General features: G+C 55.9%; 2 protein-coding genes and 1 long non-coding RNA gene across 7 annotated transcripts in view; 1 reads left to right on the top strand and 2 right to left on the bottom strand.

Annotated features, from left to right (window-relative positions):
• Positions 1-23,113, top strand: part of LOC146422988 (putative selection and upkeep of intraepithelial T-cells protein 1 homolog) — a 166,504-nt gene that overhangs the window by 74,587 nt on the left and 68,804 nt on the right. The gene's annotated exons all lie outside the window — the stretch shown is intronic.
• LOC146422991 (uncharacterized) lies at positions 2,068-2,899 on the bottom strand. The gene is made up of 3 exons (XR_014847754.1): positions 2,764-2,899; positions 2,547-2,626; positions 2,068-2,126 (listed from the first exon to the last, which is right to left on the bottom strand). It is a non-coding gene; the product is annotated as an uncharacterized LOC146422991 (long non-coding RNA).
• On the bottom strand, positions 7,831-22,705 carry LOC146422990 (uncharacterized). Of its 2 annotated transcripts, none has more exons than XM_085045330.1 (21): positions 21,827-22,705; positions 21,266-21,327; positions 20,982-21,113; positions 20,765-20,844; positions 20,500-20,617; positions 20,118-20,207; positions 19,555-19,659; positions 19,258-19,423; positions 18,620-18,714; positions 18,089-18,238; positions 17,114-17,262; positions 16,642-16,786; positions 16,390-16,527; positions 16,002-16,178; positions 15,571-15,726; positions 15,029-15,130; positions 14,641-14,743; positions 14,348-14,407; positions 13,976-14,266; positions 8,088-8,249; positions 7,831-7,952 (listed from the first exon to the last, which is right to left on the bottom strand). In XM_085045330.1, exons 1-19 carry the CDS (start codon positions 21,945-21,947, stop codon positions 14,127-14,129), a joined length of 2,289 nt encoding a protein of 762 aa, XP_084901456.1. In that variant the 5' UTR covers positions 21,948-22,705; the 3' UTR covers positions 7,831-7,952; positions 8,088-8,249; positions 13,976-14,126. The 2 variants fall into 2 exon arrangements, with proteins under 2 accessions (XP_084901456.1, XP_084901457.1); XM_085045331.1 differs by lacking the exons at positions 7,831-7,952; positions 8,088-8,249 and adding exons at positions 13,033-13,127; positions 13,671-13,836.

Here is a 23,113-nt window from a genome sequence, read left to right as displayed (position 1 = left end):
AAAAGGAGACCAAGGCCTCTGATGCCAGCCAGTTGGATGGACATAGAGACACACAGCATCAGTGGAAGACTCGAGACGAAAAGTGAGATTTGCGGGCAGGAAACATGTGGGGACAAAAGGGCAGGAACGAGAAGGGGACAAAATGATGGGAAACGAGGGGACAAAAGGGTGGGAAACGCAAGATGAAAAATGGCAGGAAATGTGAGCATAAAAATGGCGGGAAACATGAGGGGAGGAAGGAGTGGGAAACGTGAGGGGGAGATACATGGGAAACGTGAGGGGGAAAGGGAAATGGGAAGACAAATGGCATAATCATAGGGGTTCTTTGTTTGCAGTCCTGCTAGAATGCAGCAGCTCAAGCTGTTTCTGTCCTACTGCAGCATGATTGAAAGGAATAAGGGAGTGTCTTTATGACCAAACGGCTGGTAAGAGAATACCTGAGTGCTGGTAAGATAAGACTGATACTGAGAGATAGAAGAAACAATGGGAAGGATTTCCATAGGAATTCCCCTAATTTGACTTACCCAAGACTTTGTTAATGAACGACAAGAACAGAGACATAAGAAGAGGAAGGAAAGGGTAATGTGTATTAAGGGTATCTGCATTAGGGGGGATGTATATTACACAGGGTTTGAATTAGGCATTCTGGGAAGGCTGTACCTCTCGAGTACCTCAGCCACTGCAGAAAGAGAGAGGGAGATGTGGCCGGAAAATTAGGATAAAAAGAGGCTGCGTCCTCTAGCAATTTGAGAGTCCCCATGGGAAATGCTCATGACCTCTCCCTTTATTCATGAATAAAGTTACATGACTCCTCTGTCTCCTTTTTGGACATAAACCTCTGGTGTTTGTGGATATTTTCCTTACAAACTAGGGGCTCAGTCTGGGGGCAGCAGGCAGCAAGCAGAGCTGAAGATGCATCCCACCCAATTTTGGTGATCAATTCCCCTTGGTGGCAGATGCCACCAGGCGATTGTTTGGGTACCCGAGACTGTCAAGGAGACAGACAAGCAGCGGACCAAGAGGGTCCGTGAAGAGTCCGCAAGGAAGGGCCACTGAAAATCTCACCGGCGAGTACAATGGGAACTTTGGGGAGTAAACCTGGGAAGGCACCCATGGAGGGTGGCACAGGTAAAACAGGGCACCCATGAGAGGGTTGCAAAGGTAAAGCGGGGAAGGGGCCCCAGGACAAGGGATGACGATCCCAAAAATATAAGGAAATGGACACCCAAGGGGGGCAGTAAACAAAAGTCAAGAAGGGGTCTCAACAATCCATGCCCAAGGCAGGGCAACAAGGGAAACTGCAGTGGATTTTGTGGTTTAGGGGTGAGTTGGCCACCTGGTGCTTTTGGGAAAAGCAGGTCTGATAACTGTAGTAGATCTTGCAGCTGCTGTGATGTTTGTTTGTGTGTGTGTGTGTGTGTGTGTGTGTGTGTGTGTGTGTGTGCGCACGATTTGTATTTTGCCGGCATATAAATCCATGCGGGGACACCCATGGGATAAAAGTAACTAGTTGAGTCTGAAAGGTGTCCCTTTGGGATTCCTGTGTCTGTGTAGCTGATATTTGTGAGCATATTTGTTCTGTGAATAGAAAAATAATCAAGATTTGTGGAAGAAATGTGGTTTGTTACCAAGAGAGCCAAAATAGCCTATGATACGGGCTTTAAAGAAAGATAATAGAAGTAAATCTCTGGAACATAGTTGAGTAGAATGTTGTAGTAGAAAGAGGTGTCTGAGGCAAGATCCTGTGGAAAAAGAGGTTGAATTTTTAGTATCCCCTGGAAGAAGGGAAAGGGGGACAGCTGCTGGGAGCCTCCAGCAGCATGGGATAGAGAGAGAAGGAGTGGGCATGTTGAAGGTGAAGGGATGTTAAGTCCGGTGGCAGGCAGAACATGAAAACAGAGTAAAAGAAAGGAATGGGAAAAGAGGATGTGTTAAGAAAGAAGGAAGAGAGGAGAAAGAGAAAATGGGTGAGGATTGGAATGTTTATCAGCACCCTCCCCTATCTCGTCCTCCAATTTTGGCAGCTGACCCAGGGCTCAGCATTTCCATGTTTGGAGAAAGGAAAAACGCTCTCAAAGCAGGCTCTTAAGAGTTTTCTGTTCTCCTCCAGCACCATCCCCAGGGTGCTGCAAAGAGAGAAGCCTGTGGCAGCACAGATCCTTTCCCATGGGAATTTTTCTCTTCTTCTTCTATGTTTTCTAAATAAAGATAAAGTTTCATGTTATGGAAATGGCTTTTGGACACAGGCACTCAAACGCCTGGGCCAATCAATCCCTGGGGCTGGATGATTGTTGGCCAGTCCAAATAGCCTTCTGATGTGTATATAAATCTGTTAATTATTTAATAAAGTACTGTTTTAGCACTCTGAAAGGACTCACAACTCTTCACTCCGCTATCAGTAAAACAGCGACATCAGCCCAGCTGGGCACTGGTGCTGGGAGCAGTGCCTCAAGGTCTCCTGCACCACTGGGGCAGGACTCCCAGGAGGGATGAGCACGTGGGCACAGAGTGCTGGGCAGGAGTCTGTGGGCACAATGGGCCGGTACCTCATTCTGGCAAAGGCAAGCATGGCAAGCTGCCGCACCTCCGTGCAAATCTCTTCCCTTGGCTCCAATTTCAGCAGCACCTGCACAGCACAGCAGGGCTGGAACCTGGCAGCTGCCAGTACCCAGTGCCAACAGAGCCTTGCCCTGCCCAAGCATTGCCCTCACAGCATGCTGGCGGTCCTTGCCCCCTTCCCCAGAGCAGCGGCTGCCCCCTTACCTGGACCTTCTCTCCCAGCTCTTATCTGCAGCAGAAAACGTCCATGTCCTGGGGGAAACCACAGTCCCTGGCAGCTCTGCACAGGGGGCAGATGCTGTCAAGGAACTTCAGCTTCAGGTCCTTGTCCTGGAGCTGGAGGACAGAGATAATGAGGCAGCATGAAGCGAGAACACCCAGCCAGTGGGAACAGAGCCCTAGGGTGCAGTGCCCTGCGGGAGTAGCAGCTCTGCAGAGCAGGCACCCCTGGCTGGGCACAGCCCCTGTCCAATGGGCCTGGTGGGTTGACAAAGGCTCGGATGAAGTCCATGGCTCCCTCTGCATACACGACATCTAACAGAGGAGGAGAGAAGGGAGAGCTGCAGAGGGTGCACCAACAGGAGAGAGCAGAGCAAGGAGATGTGCCCTCTGCCCACGCCGTGCCTGCTCCCCTGGCATGCCGTTCCCGTGCGGCTCCTGGCTGGAGGGTGTCCAGCAGAGGAGATGCCCTGCTGGAGCACGGCGCGGCAGGGAAGTGCCCAGTGCCCCGGGCTGAGGAGCGCGCTGGCAGAGAGGAACGACACGTCCAGTATCCCCAAGCTTTGCCGCCTCCTGTCAGCCACTGAGCCTCGCTGCCCACGCCCCGGAGCAGGAGCTGGGGCTCCTCTGTGCTCCCCCTCCTCGGCAGAGGCCGTCCCGGGGCTGCTGCCCGGCCCTGAGCAGCCCCGCATTTCCGGCATCATTCCCGCCCCTGGGATCCCTGCTGCACGTGTGCCGGGGAAACCTGATCCCGGCGTCATGCAGGGCGTGCTGGGGGCTCAGCCCTGCCCAGTCCCACAGTGCCCCTCACTCACAGGGCTGTGCTGCCTGCAGCGTGGGCACCTCGGGGGGCTCTGCGGCGGAGCTGCTCTCCTGAGGAGCCGCATCGTCCTCCTCCCAGCCCACCCTGGGGTGGCTTGGGAGTGTCTTCTCTATCCTATGGAATAGAGAAATAGGGATAAGAATAGAAAAGGGGCATGATTTGGTGGAATACTTCACACTGCAGGGCTAGATGTGAGCTATGTTCGGCAGCTTCTCACCTGCTGCGCGCTCCCGTCCTGTCCTGTCACTGTCCTGCCGGACACTGCAGGCTGGAGGCTGCCCCTGGGCCCTGGCACCTGGCTCCACACTCCCCCGGGACCTCTTCCCCCAGATGCCTACCCCATAGCGGGAGCTGCAGCAGGGAGAGAGGGGACAGTGGGGACTTTGGGGAAAATGGGGCGACTCATGCATCTGGCAGTGCGGCTTTGCTGCCACGGGGAGCTGAGCTGCCAAGGCCAATAAGCAGGGCTCTCACCTGCTTACAATCCTAATGTGTCTCTGATGTGCGGACAAACTTCACAACTAGCTAAAGTTGTAAAGTAGGTGTGTTTATTCAGCGCTGTTGCGCATGGGGCAGAATTCCTCCGAAAGCATGCGCGCCCATAGCGGTAGTTCGCTGGGTTTATATCAGGTTACAAGTTACATATTCATTAAGTGTCCTAACACGCCTATACATATTCATAACCTATCCTCCAAATTATTTATATAGTCCTTAGTCATCAATATGTAAGCTTGCATCTGCGCAGTGCCTCCTGTTATCCGTGGGTCAGTGGTCTCAGAAATATGGGCTAGGGTCTGGATGAAGCAGAACAGTCTTCATCAGTATTGCGCTTTTCACCTTGCCTCCTTGCACATGCTCTCTGGTCCCTTGGCCCTAGTCCAAACCTTGGGGCTGGTCTCAACTAGTTTAGGCGCCCGGACAGCAGGACTCAGGACTGGGCTGTTTCCTTTCTTTACAGTAGTTCTATATCCTCCATCCTGTTTTGTTGAGCACAATAAATGTTAAGTAAGCAGTATACATTGTTTAGCAAGCAGTTCTTAATAAATCAGTCCTTAGCCTTTAACACGCCTTACATCAGCTCGATCAAAATGTCAGACTCCTTCCACCACCGGAGGTGACATTTGCCAATTTTCTTCAGTTTACAGGGCCACGCTGTGTGGCTAGCACAGGTTTTTCCCATGAGAAATTTTCTTGTGTTTTATAAATAAAGATAAAGTTTGGATGTTATTGGAACAGTGTCCCAGAACTTGGACAGTGCAGGCCTGGCCAATCAGGCCTGGGGGAAGGCTTCTGACTGACCAATCTGGGTGACTTTTGAGAACTCTATATATGTGATGAAATCAAAACAATAAGGGTCATTCCTTCTTGCCACTGAGAAATGGTGCTTTCATTACTCTGCTAGCTGCTCAACAGCAACATACGCTGTGCAAATCACATGCAGCCCCTCCGTGACACGGGAGGACAGCAGGAGGAATGGTTGTGATATGCAGCACACAAGAGACGCCCAGAACCTGTGGGAGCCCATGGCGGGGGAGTTTCAGCAGGCCCCAAGGCCACAGGCCATGGAGGGGCCCCCTATGCAGCCCCACACCACAGGGGTTGGGGAAACCTCAGATGCCCCTGCCAGCCTGGGGACAACCCAGCCCAGCCCTATTCCTTCTATCCTCTGACTCTGTCCCCACCCAGGACCTGCACAGCGCCCAATTTATGGGTGGCTCAGAATGGGGGGAGTGATGCAATTTGGAGGGCCATGGGAATGCGTGTAAGATGTTGGTGGGGTTTGGAATAGTTAGGGGTCTCCAAATGGGGGTAGGGGCCACACAAGTTGGGTGAGCTCAGATTAGGGGACTTACAGTGGGAGTGACATGACTTGGGGACTTGTCATGGGAATGAATGGGGGAGTCACAAAAGCCTCAGGGAGCAGATTTTAGGGTCACATGATGCAGGTTTGATTTTTGGGGGAGTCACATGACTTAGGGGAGGGTCAGATTTTGGGGGTGACAACTTGGAGAGGCTCAAATTTCCAGGTCACAGCTTGGGGAGATCATGGTAATGGGGTTCAGATTTTGAGGGGTTCCATGAGTTGGGGGCCTCAGTTTTGGGGTAATATTTATGGGGGGTCACATGACTTGGGAAGGTTACAATTTGAAGGAGGTCATGTTTGGGAGGTCTCAAATTTGGGAGTCAAATGACTTGGGAGGGTCTGAGACTCCCAAAACCCCACTGGCACCCCCCAAAACCTCCTCTGGGAGCCCCCAAGCCCTCATCTGGGACTCACCAAAACTCCTCTGGCAGTCCCCAATGCTCCCCCTCACCCAGGACACTCCAACCTCCATTGAAACCCACAAGCCTGCCCTTCCAAACCCTGCCTGAACTTCCCCCTTGGGCCCCCCAAGGCCACCTAGACTCTTCCTGGGACCCTCAATCCCCCTCTGGTGTGCCCCAAACACCCCCTTGAACTCCAAACCCTCCTTGTGCTGATCCCCCCAAATGCCCTCGGGGCCACTCAACCACCTTCTGGAACCCCTCAAACACCTCCCTGGACCCCCACATTCAATGGGGACCCTCCACATCCCACCGGGAGACCCCAACCCCCTCATCTAGAACCACTCCTGCCCCTCCCACCTGAGACCCCCAAAGCGCCCCAGGGGCCCCCAATGCCAAGTTCATCCCTGATGGAGCTGCATGGCATGGGGACCCTTGTCCCAGGGACCTGAGCTGTCCCTGTGTGCTGACACCACCTGAGAACTGTGCAGGGAGAGCAGCTGCACTTCCAGGCAAACACAGCTGCACAGGGACATTTCCAGTGCAGTGGGAAAGAAAGGCAGAACAGGAGGTGATAACTGGGGCAGGATGGAGCTCCGAAGGGACTGGGCAAAGAGGGGAAACCACCCAAAGCAGTGGTACAAGGACTTGGTGTGGCCATGGCAGTGTTAAGGAAATTATTCTTAGTGGGACCATTGCTGAGCCTCTCTGGGAAAAATCCCAAGGCCAAAGACTTTAGATGCCCCTTGACAGCAGCGGCTCCAGAGACCTGATGTGTGCCACTGGAGTCCCCACAACCCCCACTCACACAGAGAAGATTTCCTCACTGCTTCAACCCCAGCTTTCCCATGGCAGAGTCTCAGATGTCTCGTTCCACAAACCCATTCACTCATGGTGCAGTAAGACAGAAACAGCTCAAGCTGCTGCGTCCCAGCAGGACCCCGAACAAAGCACCCCTGAGCTCATGTCATTTGTCTTCTCCTTTTCCCTTTTTTGCTCACATTTGCCACCATTTTCCCCTCGGGTCTCCCACCACTTTTCCTCTCACGCTTCCCACCTTTCTGCCCCTTCACATTTCCTGTCATTTTGACCTGATGTTTCCTGCCTTTTTTCCCTTATGTTTCGCACTCAGTTTTCCTCGTTTCCCATACTTTTCCCCCTCACATTTCCTGTTGTTTTTACCCCACTCACGTTTCCCACCATTTTTACCCCCTCACATTTCCCACCATTTGTTCTCCCCATGTTTCCCCCCTTACACTTCCTACCCTTCTGTCCCCCTCACATTTGCCATCAGTTTTTCCCTCATGTTCCCCACTTTTTCTCCCGTTCTGTTTTGTGCCTTCTTCCTCACATTTCCTGTCCTTTTTGCTCAAGTTTCCTGTCCTTTCCTGCCTTCCATTTCCTGCCCTTTTCTCCCCTCATGTTTCCCCCCTTGCCTCCCCTCACATCTCCCGCCCTTTTCTCCCCTCACATCTCCCGCCCTTTTCTCCCCTCACATTTCCCACCCTTGCCTCCCCTCACGTTTCCCGCCCTTTTCTCCCCTCACATTTCCTGCCCTTTTCTCCCCTCATGTTTCCAGCCCTTTTGTCTCCTCTTACTTCCCACCCTTTCCTCCTCACATTTCCCACCCACAATTCTCGCTTTTCCTCCCCAAGTCTCTCTGCTAGCTTTAACAGAATTCCTTCCATATTGCTTCCAAAATGGTCTATGCTCACAGATAGAGCTACCTGCGTGGTGAAGTCATAACCATTTCTGTCATCGATTTAAATAGATTGTTTATTTTATTTATAAAGCTAATAGATATATGTTCATAATATATATAATTTTTATATATGAGATTATATATAATTATATATATTACTCTTAATTTTATATATTCTATATTTATAATATATATAATTCATATATATTTTTTACCAATATAAATTATATATATATGGGGCAATTAACTTTCTAGAACGATAGTTGGTTCGCAAACATCTGTGGCTGGGGTTGGCTCCAGCCACACCAACTCCTCTCCGAGGATTTTAGACAGGCAGGTCTGAGCACCCTGGATCCTTCTCTCTGGCCCACAATATTTCAAATTCTGTGACAGAAGCAGAGCCCAGATGAGCGCCCATGTCTGCACAGAAGGGGCCATCGCAAGGCCCAGCAAGACAAGCAGATGCATCAGGGGCATGTGGCCATGGAGGGGGGTGCAGCCCACCACAGCTTCCCTTACGTTTCTGCTGACAGATGAACTTGAAGTGGGTTCAGAGACCATCCAGAGCCCTAAAGCAGCCTTTTCTGTCTTGAATGACTTGAATAGATGTCCCGGCAGCTTCCCAAGGACTGCAGTCTGCACCTCTCCACAGACAGCACGTCTGTCCTCATTTTGAGCAGCCTGGGGGAGGCAGGCAGAAGAGCAGAAGGGCTGAGGGTGGTCAGCTGAGCCATTTGGCAGGAGGGGACTGGCCATGGCCCCAAGGTTATTCTAGACCAACTCACGCCACGCTAAGGGGCTGGGGGGAATGAGTCCCTACCGGTCAGCACGATGACGGAGTCAGCAGTCATGGAAATGCTGCATTGCGCTTTGAGAAGGACCTCAGAAAGCCACGGCATCCTTTCCACACCTCATGATTCAGCAGGTGTTTGAGTTTGTGTCCCTGACAAGCCTTATGTGAAGGTCTCTGCTCAGCGCCACCAGCAGCACAGCAAGCGGTGGGAGAATCTGGTCCTTCGCTGCCTCCTTAGACACTTCAGGATCAAGCTGGTCTGAGCTGCCAGACAATGCATGGCAGGATCCTTGTCTTTCACTTGCAGCATGTTAAGGTCTAGGGCAGAAACAGAGTCCAGATGAGCCGCTGTGTGTGCAGAGAGCCCTTGGCTTCCCCAGGCCCTGGCTCCCCACTCACCAAAGAGGACCTCAGCCAGGGTTTCCTCACTCCGCTCTGTCAGGTGCCGTGCAGCCAGCCCTGGGAACAGAGCTCCGTCAGGCCCTGCTCCCCAGTGTGCTCCCAGCAGTGTGGCCCCCGGCCCTGCCTCACCCCTCAGCATCCTAGGGGTGGCACTGGGCAAGGTGGCCACCAAAGCCACCTGCATGAGCAGGGGCACACGGGGAGGTCAGGGCCCTGCCTGTGGCAGCCCCAAGGGCTTGGGGGAACAGGGTCAGGGTGCCCAAAGAGGGACCCTTGGGGCTGGGACTCACCAATTAACCTGAGAGCCGCCTCTCGTATAGGGGCCTGAGGGCTCCACAGGTAGGGCTGGCTGTTACACACAAACTGTTCAGCCCTGCGGCTGTCCCTGGCAAGCTGCAGAGAGCACAAGGGTGTGGGCATTTCTCAGAGGCCCCCAGTGGGCCAGAGCAGCCCCTCCTGCCAGCGCCACCGTGGCTCAGAGCCCTGCCTCATGCTGGGGGCATGGAGGGCTCATGGGCCTGGAGGAGGCTCCTGTTCTTGAGACAGGAGCAACGGTGCAGCTCCAGGCTGGGGACTCTGTGCCACAGCAGCACAGAGGAGACTCAGCTGCAGAGCTCACAGCCATGGCACACCATGGTGTGGTGGCCAGCCCCTGCCCAGCCTCGGGCTTGTACTCACCAAGCACTCGCCAATCCTCCATGTCTCCTTTGTCTGAACCAGGTGCTTGAGCTCTTTCCATTTGAAGAGCTCTGCTATAGCCCAGACAGCTTCCCTGGATGCCTGTGGGACAGAAGCTGGGAGGTGGCACCAGGGCTTGCGGAAGGAGACCTGGGCTTTGGTCCTGGGGTGACCATGCCCTTAGGACATGGCTGGGACATGGCCTCGCCAAAGCGTCAAGGGGTCTCTTGGGGACAGCCCTGGGCACCAGAGATTGAGGTGCAAAGCCCTGTGGGGACACCTGTGGGGACAGCTGAGAAGCCTTTGGGAACACACATGTCCAGGCCTCAGTGGTGCTGGGCTCCTGCCGACCCCAGCTGGAGCAGGCAGGGCAGGTGTTGGACATGGTCATGGCAGCTCATCCAGCCCTGCTGTCGCTGGTTCCCAGGGACTGCACCAGGGGAGCACTGTCCACTGCCAACAGCCCTCGCCCCGATGCCCTCAGCCCCCATGGGGTGTCAGACACCCCTCTCTGGGTCAGTGCTCAGCCTGGGCATCGGTACCTGGGCCACACTGGGGTCCTGGTCACTCATGTGAAGGAGGAGGCACACCAGGGACTTCCATGCATTCCTCTTCATGGCCTGCTTGTCCTTCGCCACTGTTTTGCCCATCATGTCTCCGAAGAGGCGGATGGAGCGCTCCCGTACACAGTCTTCCTTCTGGTAGCAAGGAGGAAAGGTGAGCTTTGCACACAGGGGCTCCCCACCCACTGCAAGGAGGGGCTGAGCTGAGGCGGCTGAGGTGAGGGGGGATGCTCCAGGGCCACAGCCCAGAGCAGGCAGAAGCAGCGCTGGGCTTCAAGGTCTGGAAGCCATGCCAGGAGAGCCCAGGGCAGCAGGGCCTGCTCTGAGTGCTGCTCACAGGGCTGGGCTGTAGGGCAGCTATCATTGCCTATGGCCCCTCTGCAGAGCTCAGGCTCCCATATCAGCCTTACTGCGTCAAAGAGGTGCCAGAGCCTCTGCACCGCCTTCACAGCCATGGAGCTGGCCTCTCTCTTCTCCATGTGCCCCATCACATTTTGGAAGATGTCCATGATCATCATTGCATTGTCCCAAGACCATTCCCACCGGATTTTCAAAAACTCTCGGAGAAGGCCTTTCATTTTTATTGCCTGTGTATGAAAGACAGTTTCCATTCTGTGAGAACTCCGGTGCCTGCTCAGCTCCTCAGGCAACCAGCAGACAACACCATGGCAAGCAGGGCATTTGGAGCAGTCACCTCAGCACCTGACTCCCAGCCCAGGGAAAGACACCACTTCCCTGAGGTCTCAGGTGCCACAGAGTCCAGGTGCCACATGTCTGCCCCTACAGCAGCCTGCTTACCGTCTTGGCTCTCTCTGACAGCGTCACGAGTGCCCTAAGCAGCAGAGAGACCATTTCCATGCTTGAATACCTCAGAGAATTCAGGTCTTTGTACCATGGACCCATTGCCTCCTCTTTCACATCATCAGAGGCCAGCATCTGGAAGAAAGCAGCAAAGAGCCCGGGCAGAGCTGGCAGGGCTCCCCTGACACAGCTCCGCTTCCCACTTGCAGCTGAGGGCAAGGGCAACATGGGCTTTTCCTGCTGACTCACAGCCAAGACAGCAAAGCAGGACTTCTGCTGATGAGTGAAGAAGGTCCTCATATGCCGGTCCTGGAGCTGGATGTACAGTTCCTTCAAAATCTTCTCCAGAGTCTGGCGCACAGAGAACATTGCCTTCCACAGATAGACTTTGTCACTGCAAGGCAGAGCGCTGTCAGCAGGGCTGCCTCAACCACCACAGCCCAGCCTGGGCCAGCCCTGCAGGACTTCGGGGGCACAGGGACCTTGCCCGGGCAGGTGGACATGGCAGACAGGGTGTTCCCCGTGGGGCTGGGATCAGCGTGATGCCTCTCGGCTGCCCTGGCCAGCTTTGGCTGCTGTGGGCCTGGGCTGGGAAGCATGGTGGGATGGAGGTCCCTGCTCCCTTGAAGGGTGCTGCAGTTTTCCTTGACTCTGGCAAACTAAGAGTCTTGACTCCCTCTCTCCACAGGGAACAAGCCCTCCAGGCTGTCAGGGCCAGTACCTGAATATTGGGGCGACCTCCAGAGCTGTCAGGACGACCTTCCTAGGCCATTTATTTGCCATCAGGACAAGCAGTGTGGAAAAGCGCTGAGGGTTGGTTGTGGTTTTTTCATCATAGTATGCAAAGATGTGTCTCACGACTTTTGGCACCTGGAGGGAACACAGGCGAGGCTGGTACTGCCACTGCAGTGCAGCCATGTCCTGGGCTTCCTACCCCTCTGTAAGACTTAAAGAGTGCAGTTAACTTGTCTCAAAGCACTGTCAAAGAAGGAACTTCACCTAAGATAAGCCACCACACCAGGCACACACATGGCAAACAAGAAGGCATTCATGCCTGGCCTGACTGGAGGCCGGCAATTAGCGCACCAGAAAAAATGCCACTGGGCAGACTGTGAGAAAAGAAAGACAGCAATAACAGCAGGATGCCAGGCCAGGCGAGACAGATCTGGGTAACCTGTCTGCACAAAAATTCCCACTGTGGAAAACTGCAGGAAAACAAAGCAACTGCTTACACACAGGCCAACCCAAGTTGTGCCAACAGCACAGACGCCTTGTGGATACGCGGGACCTGACCAGATAAAAGTGGTACCTCGAGAACACTTGGGGATCCCCACCACCGAGAAGATCAGAAGAGTAAGTGGGACGCCACAAGGACCATGCGGTGGTGACAATTTTCCTGTGTAATCTGTGTGTGTGTCACTTCTCTGTCCCCCACCTCTCTCTGCCTCTCATTTATTGATAAATAAAATCCATACTTCTGACATTGGCCTAAGGTGTTGTTTGCACCTTAATTTTGGCCAAGGAATCTTTTAATGACCAGACCCTAGCAGTCTTTGGGTATCAGAAGTGGGATCCTAACAGCCACTCTGCTGCCTCAAGGTGGCTTCAGGAGCCCCTCACATCTGGCTTTGGGAGGGAAGGAGGCAGGAATCTGACAGAGCTCAAGGGCAGGGCAATCCAGCCACAGGCCACTTACATCTCTCAGCCACACCTCAGGGAATTTCATGGCCACATCCAGAAAGTCCATTGGCGCTTCCTTGTCCAGGACGCTGGAGCATCCCAAGATCTCAATGGCTGCAAGGACGACGCCTGTCCTCTCAGCAGGCCTGAGGAATTTCCCGAAGGCCTGTGGCAGGAAGGAAGGGAACAAAGGCCAGTGCCACCAAGTGCCCTGGCCAGAGGTGCTGGGCAGTGCTGGCGGCAGTGGCTGCAGGAAAGCTGGCAGCAGTGCCCACAGTCCCTGTGCAGGAGAGGAAGAGCAGGGCCCTGGGGCAAGGAGGAGTGCTGGGCTCTTGGGCATGGGATGTGTGCCCTACTCAAACCCAGGGCTGGCTGGTGGCCAGCAGAGCTGCTGCTGCTGCTGCTGCTGGGACACCACAGTGTTCCCTACTCAGGGATAGCAAGAACCCTCTTGCCAGGGAGACCCTGCTGAGTCTGCTCCCCTTTGCACACACAAATCCCCTGATGATGCCACGGATGAGAGTCTCAGCAAGGTGTGGCTCATTACCTGAATTCTCGCAGTTCTGGGTGTATTCAGGAAGGAGGTGATCTCGGCTTCCCAGTATGCTGGGAGCTGGGCATGAACCTCTGGCAGTGTGGCACCTAAAGAGGGGAAACACAGATGCCTCAGTGAGATGCAGCCACTGTCAGCAGCCAACACAACCCAGACAAGCGCTGGGATCCAGAAATGGCTGGGGAGCAGTCGGTCATGGGAGGAGGTGGTGGGTACTGGTGCACAGGGGGATCTGGCTCCAGTGTCTGTGCCAAGCGCTGCTGGCCTGGGAAGCTCCGAGTCCCTGGAGCTCTGCATGCAGCCCCAAGTTACAGAGTGGTTGCAGTACTGGTGAGGGGGAAGGGCTAGCAGGGCTGGAATGGGGCAGGGCAGGTAACGAGATCTCCAGGGGACATGGGGAAGGTGCCAAGTGGGGCTGAGTCCAGCTTGGAGGAGCAGCTCAGCTACACAGGACCATCAACAGCCTGGTAGAGAGAGTGTGGGGCAGAAGTGGAGGTGACAGCAGTGCTGGGGACATGGTAGAACCTACGCGAAGCACAAGAAGGAGCCATCACAAGGCCTGAGAAGACAAACAGGTGTATCGGGGTATTTGGCCATGCACAGGGAATGCAGCCCACCACAGCTTCTCTTACATTTCTGCTCAGAGAGAAATGTGAAGAGGGAGCAGAGTACATCCATTGTCATAAAACTGGTTTCTTCTGCCCTGAACAGTTTGAAAAAGAGATGTCCCAGCAGCTTCCCCAGGACTGGGATCTGGATCTGTATGCTGGCAGCACCTCTGTCCTCATTTTCATCAGTCTGGGGGAGGTAGGAAGAAGAGCAGAAGGGCTGAGGGTGGTCAGCTGAGCCATTTGGCAGGAGGGGACTGGCCATGACCCCAAAGTTATTCTAGACCAAGTCACGCCACGCTAAGGGGCTGGGGGGAATGGGTCCCTACCGGTCAGCACGATGACGGAGTCAGCAGTCACGGAAATGCTGCATTGCGCTTTGAGAAGGACCTCAGAAAGCCAGGGCATCCTTTCCACACCTCATGATTCAGCAGGTGTTTGTGTTTGTGTCCCTGACAAGCCTTATGTGAAGGTCTCTGCTCAGCGCCACCAGCAGCACAGCAAGCGGTGGGAGAATCTGGTCCTTCGCTGCCTCCTTAGACACTTCAGGATCAAGCTGGTCTGAGCTGCCAGACAATGCATGGCAGGATCCTTGTCTTTCACTTGCAGCATGTTAAGGTCTAGGGCAGAAACAGAGTCCAGATGAGCCGCTGTGTGTGCAGAGAGCCCTTGGCTTCCCCAGGCCCTGGCTCCCCACTCACCAAAGAGGACCTCAGCCAGGGTTTCCTCACTCCGCTCTGTCAGGTGCCGTGCAGCCAGCCCTGGGAACAGAGCTCCGTCAGGCCCTGCTCCCCAGTGTGCTCCCAGCAGTGTGGCCCCCGGCCCTGCCTCACCCCTCAGCATCCTAGGGGTGGCACTGAGCAAGGTGGCCACCAAAGCCACCTGCATGAGCAGGGGCACACGGGAAGGTCAAGGCCCTGCCTGTGGCAGCCCCAAGGGCTTGGGGGAACAGGGTCAGGGTGCCCAAAGAGGGACCCTTGGGGCTGGGACTCACCAATTAACCTGAGAGCCGCCTCTCGTATAGGGGCCTGAGGGCTCCACAGGTAGGGCTGGCTGTTACACACAAACTGTTCAGCCCTGCGGCTGTCCCTGGCAAGCTGCAGAGAGCACAAGGGTGTGGGCATTTCTCAGAGGCCCCCAGTGGGCCAGAGCAGCCCCTCCTGCCAGCGCCACCGTGGCTCAGAGCCCTGCCTCATGCTGGGGGCATGGAGGGCTCATGGGCCTGGAGGAGGCTCCTGTTCTTGAAACAGGAGCAACGGTGCAGCTCCAGGCTGGGGACTCCATGCCACAGTAGCACAGATGAGGCTCAGCTGCAGAGCTCACAGCCATGGCACACCATGGTGTGGTGGCCAGCCCCTGCCCAGCCTCAGGCTTGTACTCACCAAGCACTCGCCAATCCTCCATGTCTCCTTTGTCTGAACCAGGTGCTTGAGCTCTTTCCATTTGAAGAGCTCTGCTATAGCCCAGACAGCTTCCCTGGATGCCTGTGGGACAGAAGCTGGGAGGTGGCACCAGGGCTTGCGGAAGGAGACCTGGGCTTTGGTCCTGGGGTGACCATGCCCTTAGGACATGGCTGGGACATGGCCTCGCCAAAGCGTCAAGGGGTCTCTTGGGGACAGCCTTGGGCACCAGAGATTGGGGTGCAAAGTCCTGTGGGGACACCTGTGGGGACAGCTGAGAAGCCTTTGGGACCACACATGTCCAGGCCTCAGTGGTGCTGGGCTCCTGCCGACCCCAGCTGGAGCAGGCAGGGCAGGTGTTGGACATGGTCATGGCAGCTCACCCAGCCCTGCTGTCGCTGGTTCCCAGGGACTGCACCAGGGGAGCACTGTCCACTGCCAACAGCCCTCGCCCCGATGCCCTCAGCCCCCATGGGGTGTCAGACACCCCTCTCTGGGTCAGTGCTCAGCCTGGGCATCGGTACCTGGGCCACACTGGGGTCCTGGTCACTCATGTGAAGGAGGAGGCACACCAGGGACTTCCAAGCATTCCTCTTCATGACCTGCTTGTCCTTCCTCACTGTTTTGCCCACCATGTCTCCGAAGAGGCGGATGGAGCGCTCCCGTACACAGTCTTCCTTCTGGTAGCAAGGAGGAAAGGTGAGCTTTGCACACAGGGGCTCCCCACCCACTGCAAGGAGGGGCTGAGCCGAGGCGGCTGAGGTGAAGGGAGATGCTCCAGGGCCACAGCCCAGAGCAGGCAGAAGCAGCGCTGGGCTTCAAGGTCTGGAAGCCATGCCAGGAGAGCCCAGGGCAGCAGGGCCTGCTCTGAGTGCTGCTCACAGAGCTGGGCTGCAGGGCAGCTATCACTGCCTATGGCCCCTCTGCAGAGCTCAGGCTCCCATATCAGCCTTACTGCGTCAAAGAGGTGCCAGAGCCTCTGCACCGCCTTCACAGCCATGGAGCTGGCCTCTCTCTTCTCCATGTGCCCCATCACATTTTGGAAGATGTCCATGATCATCATTGCATTGTCCCAAGACCATTCCCACCGGATTTTCAAAAACTCTCGGAGAAGGCCTTTCATTTTTATTGCCTGTGTATGAAAGACAGTTTCCATTCTGTGAGAACTCCGGTGCCTGCTCAGCTCCTCAGGCAACCAGCAGACAACACCATGGCAAGCAGGGCATTTGGAGCAGTCACCTCAGCACCTGACTCCCAGCCCAGGGAAAGACACCACTTCCCTGAGGTCTCAGGTGCCACAGAGTCCAGGTGCCACATGTCTGCCCCTACAGCAGCCTGCTTACCGTCTTGGCTCTCTCTGACAGCGTCACGAGTGCCCTAAGCAGCAGAGAGACCATTTCCATGCTTGAATACCTCAGAGAATTCAGGTCTTTGTACCATGGACCCATTGCCTCCTCTTTCACATCATCAGAGGCCAGCATCTGGAAGAAAGCAGCAAAGAGCCCGGGCAGAGCTGGCAGGGCTCCCCTGACACAGCTCCGCTTCCCACTTGCAGCTGAGGGCAAGGGCAACATGGGCTTTTCCTGCTGACTCACAGCCAAGACAGCAAAGCAGGACTTCTGCTGATGAGTGAAGAAGGTCCTCATATGCCGGTCCTGGAGCTGGATGTACAGTTCCTTCAAAATCTTCTCCAGAGTCTGGCGCACAGAGAACATTGCCTTCCACAGATAGACTTTGTCACTGCAAGGCAGAGCGCTGTCAGCAGGGCTGCCTCAACCACCACAGCCCAGCCTGGGCCAGCCCTGCAGGACTTCGGGGGCACAGGGACCTTGCCCGGGCAGGTGGACATGGCAGACAGGGTGTTCCCTGTGGGGCTGGGATCAGCGTGATGCCTCTCGGCTGCCCTGGCCAGCTTTGGCTGCTGTGGGCCTGGGCTGGGAAGCATGGTGGGATGGAGGTCCCTGCTCCCTTGAAGGGTGCTGCAGTTTTCCTTGACTCTGGCAAACTAAGAGTCTTGACTCCCTCTCTCCACAGGGAACAAGCCCTCCAGGCTGTCAGGGCCAGTACCTGAATATTGGGGCGACCTCCAGAGCTGTCAGGATGACCTTCCTAGGCCACTTATTTGCCATCAGGACAAGCAGTGTGGAAAAGCGCTGAGGGTTGGTTGTGGTTTTTTCATCATAGTATGCAAAGATGTGTCTCACGACTTTTGGCACCTGGAGGGAACACAGGCGAGGCTGGTACTGCCACTGCAGTGCAGCCATGTCCTGGGCTTCCTACCCCTCTGTAAGACTTAAAGAGTGCAGTTAACTTGTCTCAAAGCACTGTCAAAGAAGGAACTTCACCTAAGATAAGCCACCACAGCAGGCACACACATGGCAAACAAGAAGGCATTCATGCCTGGCCTGACTGGAGGCCGGCAATTAGCGCACCAGAAAAAATGCCACTGGGCAGACTGTGAGAAAAGAAAGACAGCAATAACAGCAGGATGCCAGGCCAGGCGAGACAGATCTGGGTAACCTGTCTGCACAAAAATTCCCACTGTGGAAAACTGCAGGAAAACAAAGCAACTGCTTACACACAGGCCAACCCAAGTTGTGCCAACAGCACAGACGCCTTGTGGATACGCGGGACCTGACCAGATAAAAGTGGTACCTCGAGAACACTTGGGGATCCCCACCACCGAGAAGATCAGAAGAGTAAGTGGGACGCCACAAGGACCATGCGGTGGTGACAATTTTCCTGTGTAATCTGTGTGTGTGTCACTTCTCTGTCCCCCACCTCTCTCTGCCTCTCATTTATTGATAAATAAAATCCATACTTCTGACATTGGCCTAAGGTGTTGTTTGCACCTTAATTTTGGCCAAGGAATCTTTTAATGACCAGACCCTAGCAGTCTTTGGGTATCAGAAGTGGGATCCTAACAGCCACTCTGCTGCCTCAAGGTGGCTTCAGGAGCCCCTCACATCTGGCTTTGGGAGGGAAGGAGGCAGGAATCTGACAGAGCTCAAGGGCAGGGCAATCCAGCCACAGGCCACTTACATCTCTCAGCCACACCTCAGGGAATTTCATGGCCACATCCAGAAAGTCCATTGGCGCTTCCTTGTCCAGGATGCTGGAGCATCCCAAGATCTCAATGGCTGCAAGGACGACGCCTGTCCTCTCAGCAGGCCTGAGGAATTTCCCGAAGGCCTGTGGCAGGAAGGAAGGGAACAAAGGCCAGTGCCACCAAGTGCCCTGGCCAGAGGTGCTGGGCAGTGCTGGCGGCAGTGGCTGCAGGAAAGCTGGCAGCAGTGCCCACAGTCCCTGTGCAGGAGAGGAAGAGCAGGGCCCTGGGGCAAGGAGGAGTACTGGGCTCTTGGGCATGGGATGTGTGCCCTACTCAAACCCAGGGCTGGCTGGTGGCCAGCAGAGCTGCTGCTGCTGCTGCTGCTGGGACACCACAGTGTTCCCTACTCAGGGATAGCAAGAACCCTCTTGCCAGGGAGACCCTGCTGAGTCTGCTCCCCTTTGCACACACAAATCCCCTGATGATGCCACGGATGAGAGTCTCAGCAAGGTGTGGCTCATTACCTGAATTCTCGCAGTTCTGGGTGTATTCAGGAAGGAGGTGATCTCGGCTTCCCAGTATGCTGGGAGCTGGGCATGAACCTCTGGCAGTGTGGCACCTAAAGAGGGGAAACACAGATGCCTCAGTGAGATGCAGCCACTGTCAGCAGCCAACACAACCCAGACAAGCGCTGGGATCCAGAAATGGCTGGGGAGCAGTCGGTCACGGGAGGAGGTGGTGGGTACTGGTGCACAGGGGGATCTGGCTCCAGTGTCTGTGCCCAGCGCTGCTGGCCCGGGAAGCTCCGAGTCCCTGGAGCTCTGCATGCAGCCCCAAGTTACAGAGTGGCTGCAGTACTGGTGAGGGGGAAGGGCTAGCAGGGCTGGAATGGGGCAGGGCAGGTAACGAGATCTCCAGGGGACATGGGAAAGGTGCCAAGTGGGGCTGAGTCCAGCTTGGAGGAGCAGCTCAGCTACACAGGACCATCAACACCCTGGCAGAGAGAGTGTGGGGCAGAAGTGGAGGTGACAGCAGTGCTGGGGACATGGTAGAACCTACACGAAGCACAAGAAGGAGCCATCACAAGGCCTGAGAAGACAAACAGGTGTATCGGGGTATTTGGCCATGCACAGGGAATGCAGCCCACCACAGCTTCTCTTACATTTCTGCTCAGAGAGAAATGTGAAGAGGGAGCAGAGTACATCCATCGTCATAAAACTGGTTTCTTCTGCCCTGAACAGTTTGAAAAAGAGATGTCCCAGCAGCTTCCCCAGGACTGGGATCTGGATCTGTATGCTGGCAGCACCTCTGTCCTCATTTTCATCAGCCTGGGGGAGGTAGGAAGAAGAGCAGAAGGATTGAGGGTGGGCAGCTGGGGCCTTGCAGGCATCTCAGTGCTCTGGCTGTGCTAGGGTACAGGCCTGGGGACAGGGCCTGGCTGCAGGGGGCCAGTCCTTACTTCCACCGTTGAAAATTCAGCCAGCAAATCGCTCAGAAGCTTAACCCTGCCCATGACCCTCTCCTGCACAGTCACTGAGTCAGAAAACCAGTATTTCAGCAGAACCTGGGAAGAGAGAAGTCACAGGTGAGGCCCAGAAGCAGACACTCACTCCAGCAGCAGCGGCATGGTCATGCTCCTGAGATACACCTGCACTGTCCCTCCAGGCTTCCTCTGCCATCAAGCAAAGCCTGCAGGGGTGCTCCTGCCCCTGGGCTCCCTGGCAGGCCTGGCACAAAGGCCCCACGCCACGCTGGTGGGCAGCAAGGAAGGCAGAAGCCGCCCTCTGCTCCACAGTGCTCCAGCAGCAACTGGGGCCAGCCCCTGCTTCCCCAGGTCAGCTGAGCACCCTCCCCGCCGAGCGCTCTGCCTGCACAGCACTGGCAGGGTGTCCTGGCTCTGGCCAGGACAGGGTTCATTGGGCAGGAGCCAGGAGGGGATTGGACACGACCCCAGGGTCCTTCCCCTCCAGAGTGAGGAACGGTCCTGTGACCCCCTGCACAGACTCTATGCACAGGCCAGACCTCCAAGATGTCCTCCAGCATATCGGCAGTTTTGGAGGCAGGAGAGCTGAGCACCATCACCTCCAGCATGGTGTCCATGGCATGCAGGGTCTGCAAAGATGACAGAGAGCAATGTGTGATTCTGCTGTCCCTCCCATGTCCAGAACTTACTGATGTGAACTCTCAGTACATGGTCACAGACCCAGAAGCAGGCCGTCTGCTGGGGGCAGAGCAGCCAGCATTGATGGATGTGGCTGGAGCCCGGCAAGGGGATAAAGGGAGGAGCACAGTTCAGCAAAGCTGAGGCCAGGGCCTGCCTTGGATCTTTGGCCCTTAAGCAGCATGGGGAGGCCAGGAGCAGCCCAGAGGGACTGGAGGCTCCTCCAGTTCACCCAGCACCCACCTGAGAATAGAGGGAAGCTTCCAGGCTTGGCATTTCCTGGCTTGGAGGAAGAAAAAAGACGCTCTCAAAGCAGGCTTTTAAGACTTTTCTGTTCTTCACCAGCAGCATCCCCAGGGTGCTGCAAAGAGAGAGAAGCCCAGCTGGGCACTGGTGCTGGGAGCAGTGCCTCAAGGTCTCCTGCAGCACTGGGGCAGGACTCCCAGGAGGAATGAGCACATGGGCACAGAGCGCTGGGCAGGGGTCTGTGGGTGCAATGGGCCAGTACCTCATTTCGGCGAGGGCGAGCATGGCGAGCATCCGCACCTCCGTGCAAATCTCTTCCCTTGGCTCCAATCTCAGCAGCACCTGCACAGCACAGCAAGGCTGGAACCTGGCAGCTGCCAGCACCCAGTGCCAACAGAGCCCTGCCCTGCCCAAGCACAGCCCTCACAGCGTGCTGGCGGTCCTTGCCCCCTTCCCCAGAGCGCTGGCTGCCCCCTCACCTTGACCTTCTCTCCCAGCTCGCACATTTGGCAGAAAAAATCCACGTCCTGCGGGATACCACAGTCCCTGGCAGTTCTGCACAGGGTGCAGATGCTGTCAAGGAACTTCAGCTTCAGGTCCTCGTCCTGGAGCTGGGCAACAGAGATAACAGGGCAGCGTGATGTGAGGACACCCAGCCAGTGGGAACAGAGCCCTGATGTGCAGTGCCCTGCAGGAGCAGCTGCTCTGTAGAGCAGGCACCCCTGGCTGGGCACAGCTGCGGTCCAATAGGCCTGGTGGGTACCTGGTCAGGGCTCCTGACAAAGGTTTGGATGAAGTCCATGGCTTCCTCTGCATATATGACATCTAACAGAGGAGGAGAGAAGGGACAGCTGCAGAGGGTGCACCAACAGGAGAGAGCAGAGCAAGGAGATCTGCCCTCTGCCCACGCCGTGCCTGCTCCCCTGGCACGCCGTTCCCGTGCGGCTCCCGGCTGGAGGGTGTCCAGCAGAGGAGATGCCCTGCTGAAGCTCGCGTGGCGGGGAAATGCCCAGTGCCCCGGGCTGAGGAGCGCGCTGGCAGAGAGGAACGACACGTCCAGTATCCCCCAGCATCGCCGCCTCCTGCCAGCCACTGAGCCTCGCTGCCCACGCCCCGGAGCAGGAGCTGGGGCTCCTCTGTGCTCCCCCTCCTCGGCAGAGGCCGTCCCGGGGCTGCTGCCCGGCCCTGAGCAGCCCCGCATTTCCGGCATCATTCCCGCCCCTGGGATCCCTGCTGCACGTGTGCCGGGGAAACCTGATCCCGGCGTCACGCAGGGCGCGCTGGGGGCTCAGCCCTGCCCAGTCCCACAGTGCCCCTCACTCACAGGGCTGTACTGCCTGCAGCGTGGGCACCTCGGGGGGCTCTGCTGCAGAGCTGCTCTCCTGAGGAGCTGCATCGTCCTCCTCCCAGCCCACCCTGGGGTGGCTTGGGGGTCTCTTCTCCATCCTACGATATAGAGAAAACCTCAGTACTGCAACGCAAGACGTGAGCTATGCTCGGCGGCTTCTTGCCAGCTGCGCGCTCCCGTCCTGTTCCGTCGCTGTCCTGCCGGACACTGCGGGTTGGTTCCACGTCAACATAGCCTGTGAGCCGTTGCTAGGGGCAGGTGGCGAGTCTCAGGGGGCCCTTTGTGACACCCCAGTTTGGTGCTCCCACTCAAACACTCCAAAGCACGCGCTGCTCCCTTCTCTCAACCCCCCCCTCCCATTCCCCCTGCAGCGGGATGGAGAGGAGAACTGCAGGCAAAAAGTTCTTCTTTTCGCGGGTTGAGTTCAGAACAATTTACTAAAACCAGCAATGAAACAAAGCAGAGCCCTGAGCTGGAAAGCCTTATGAATAACAAAGCGGACCAAGTTCTGTGATGGCAGCGAGGTGGAGGGACACGGAGACACCCAGCATGAGTGGAAGACTTGAGAGGAAAAGTGAGACTTGTGGGCGGGAAACATGAGGACACAAAAGGGCAGGAAAGAGGAGGAGACAAAATGGTGGCAAATGTGAGGGGATCAGGGTGAGAAACATGAGGGGAAAAAAGGTGGAAAATGCAAGGTGGAAAATGGGAAATGAGGGGACAAAAGAGTGGGAAGCATAAGAGGAAAAATATCAGGAAACGTGAGGGTAAAAATGGCGGGAAACATGAGGGGGTGGAGAGGGGTTCTGAGGGGGAGGTCGGGGTGGGGAGAAGGGGGTTGTGGGGTGATTTGGGGCAGAACCACCAGGATTTGGGGGGGTTCGGTAGACAGGAGGGGGCATTGAGGGGATTTGGGAGTATTGGGAGGGATTTGGAGGCTGAATGGGGGATTTTGGTGTGAGAAGGGGAAATGTGGGTGCAGGGAGGGAGTCTGGCGGCTTGGGAGCAGGATTTGGGGTGCAAAAGGGATTTCTTGAGGCCAAAAACTGGGAGAAAGGGAAAACATGGATTCTGGGGAAAAAGGAGGGAGAAGGGCAGAAAAGGGAGGTTGGGGGGTTCTGGGGGGGGGGTTGGGTTCTGGGGTGCCCCTCAGTCTCATGGAGGAGGGAGAGAAGAAGAAGCTCCCCTGGTGCTGCTGGAATTGGGGGATATTTGAGGCAAAAAGAGGGGTTTATGGTGGTTTTATGGTTTGTGGGTGCCCGT

This window comes from Lichenostomus cassidix, unplaced genomic scaffold (assembly GCF_008360975.1).
Source record: "Lichenostomus cassidix isolate B80296 unplaced genomic scaffold, HeHo_3.0 HiC_scaffold_38, whole genome shotgun sequence".
NCBI classification, from domain to species: Eukaryota; Metazoa; Chordata; class Aves; order Passeriformes; family Meliphagidae; genus Lichenostomus; species Lichenostomus cassidix.
The sequence above is the reverse complement of the archived record's forward strand: the minus strand, read 5'-3'. Positions and strand labels throughout refer to the sequence as shown.

Coding starts and splice junctions, on each gene's coding strand:
- LOC146422990 (XM_085045330.1), bottom strand. CDS start 21,947: ATGGAGAAGAGACCCCCAAGCCACCCCAGGGTGGGCTGGGAGGAGGAC. Junction 20,845..20,981: donor AGCTGGGAGAGAAGGTCAAG/GTGAGGGGGCAG, acceptor TGTGCTGTGCAG/GTGCTGCTGAGATTGGAGCC. Junction 16,787..17,113: donor GAGGTCGCCCCAATATTCAG/GTACTGGCCCTG, acceptor TCTGCCTTGCAG/TGACAAAGTCTATCTGTGGA.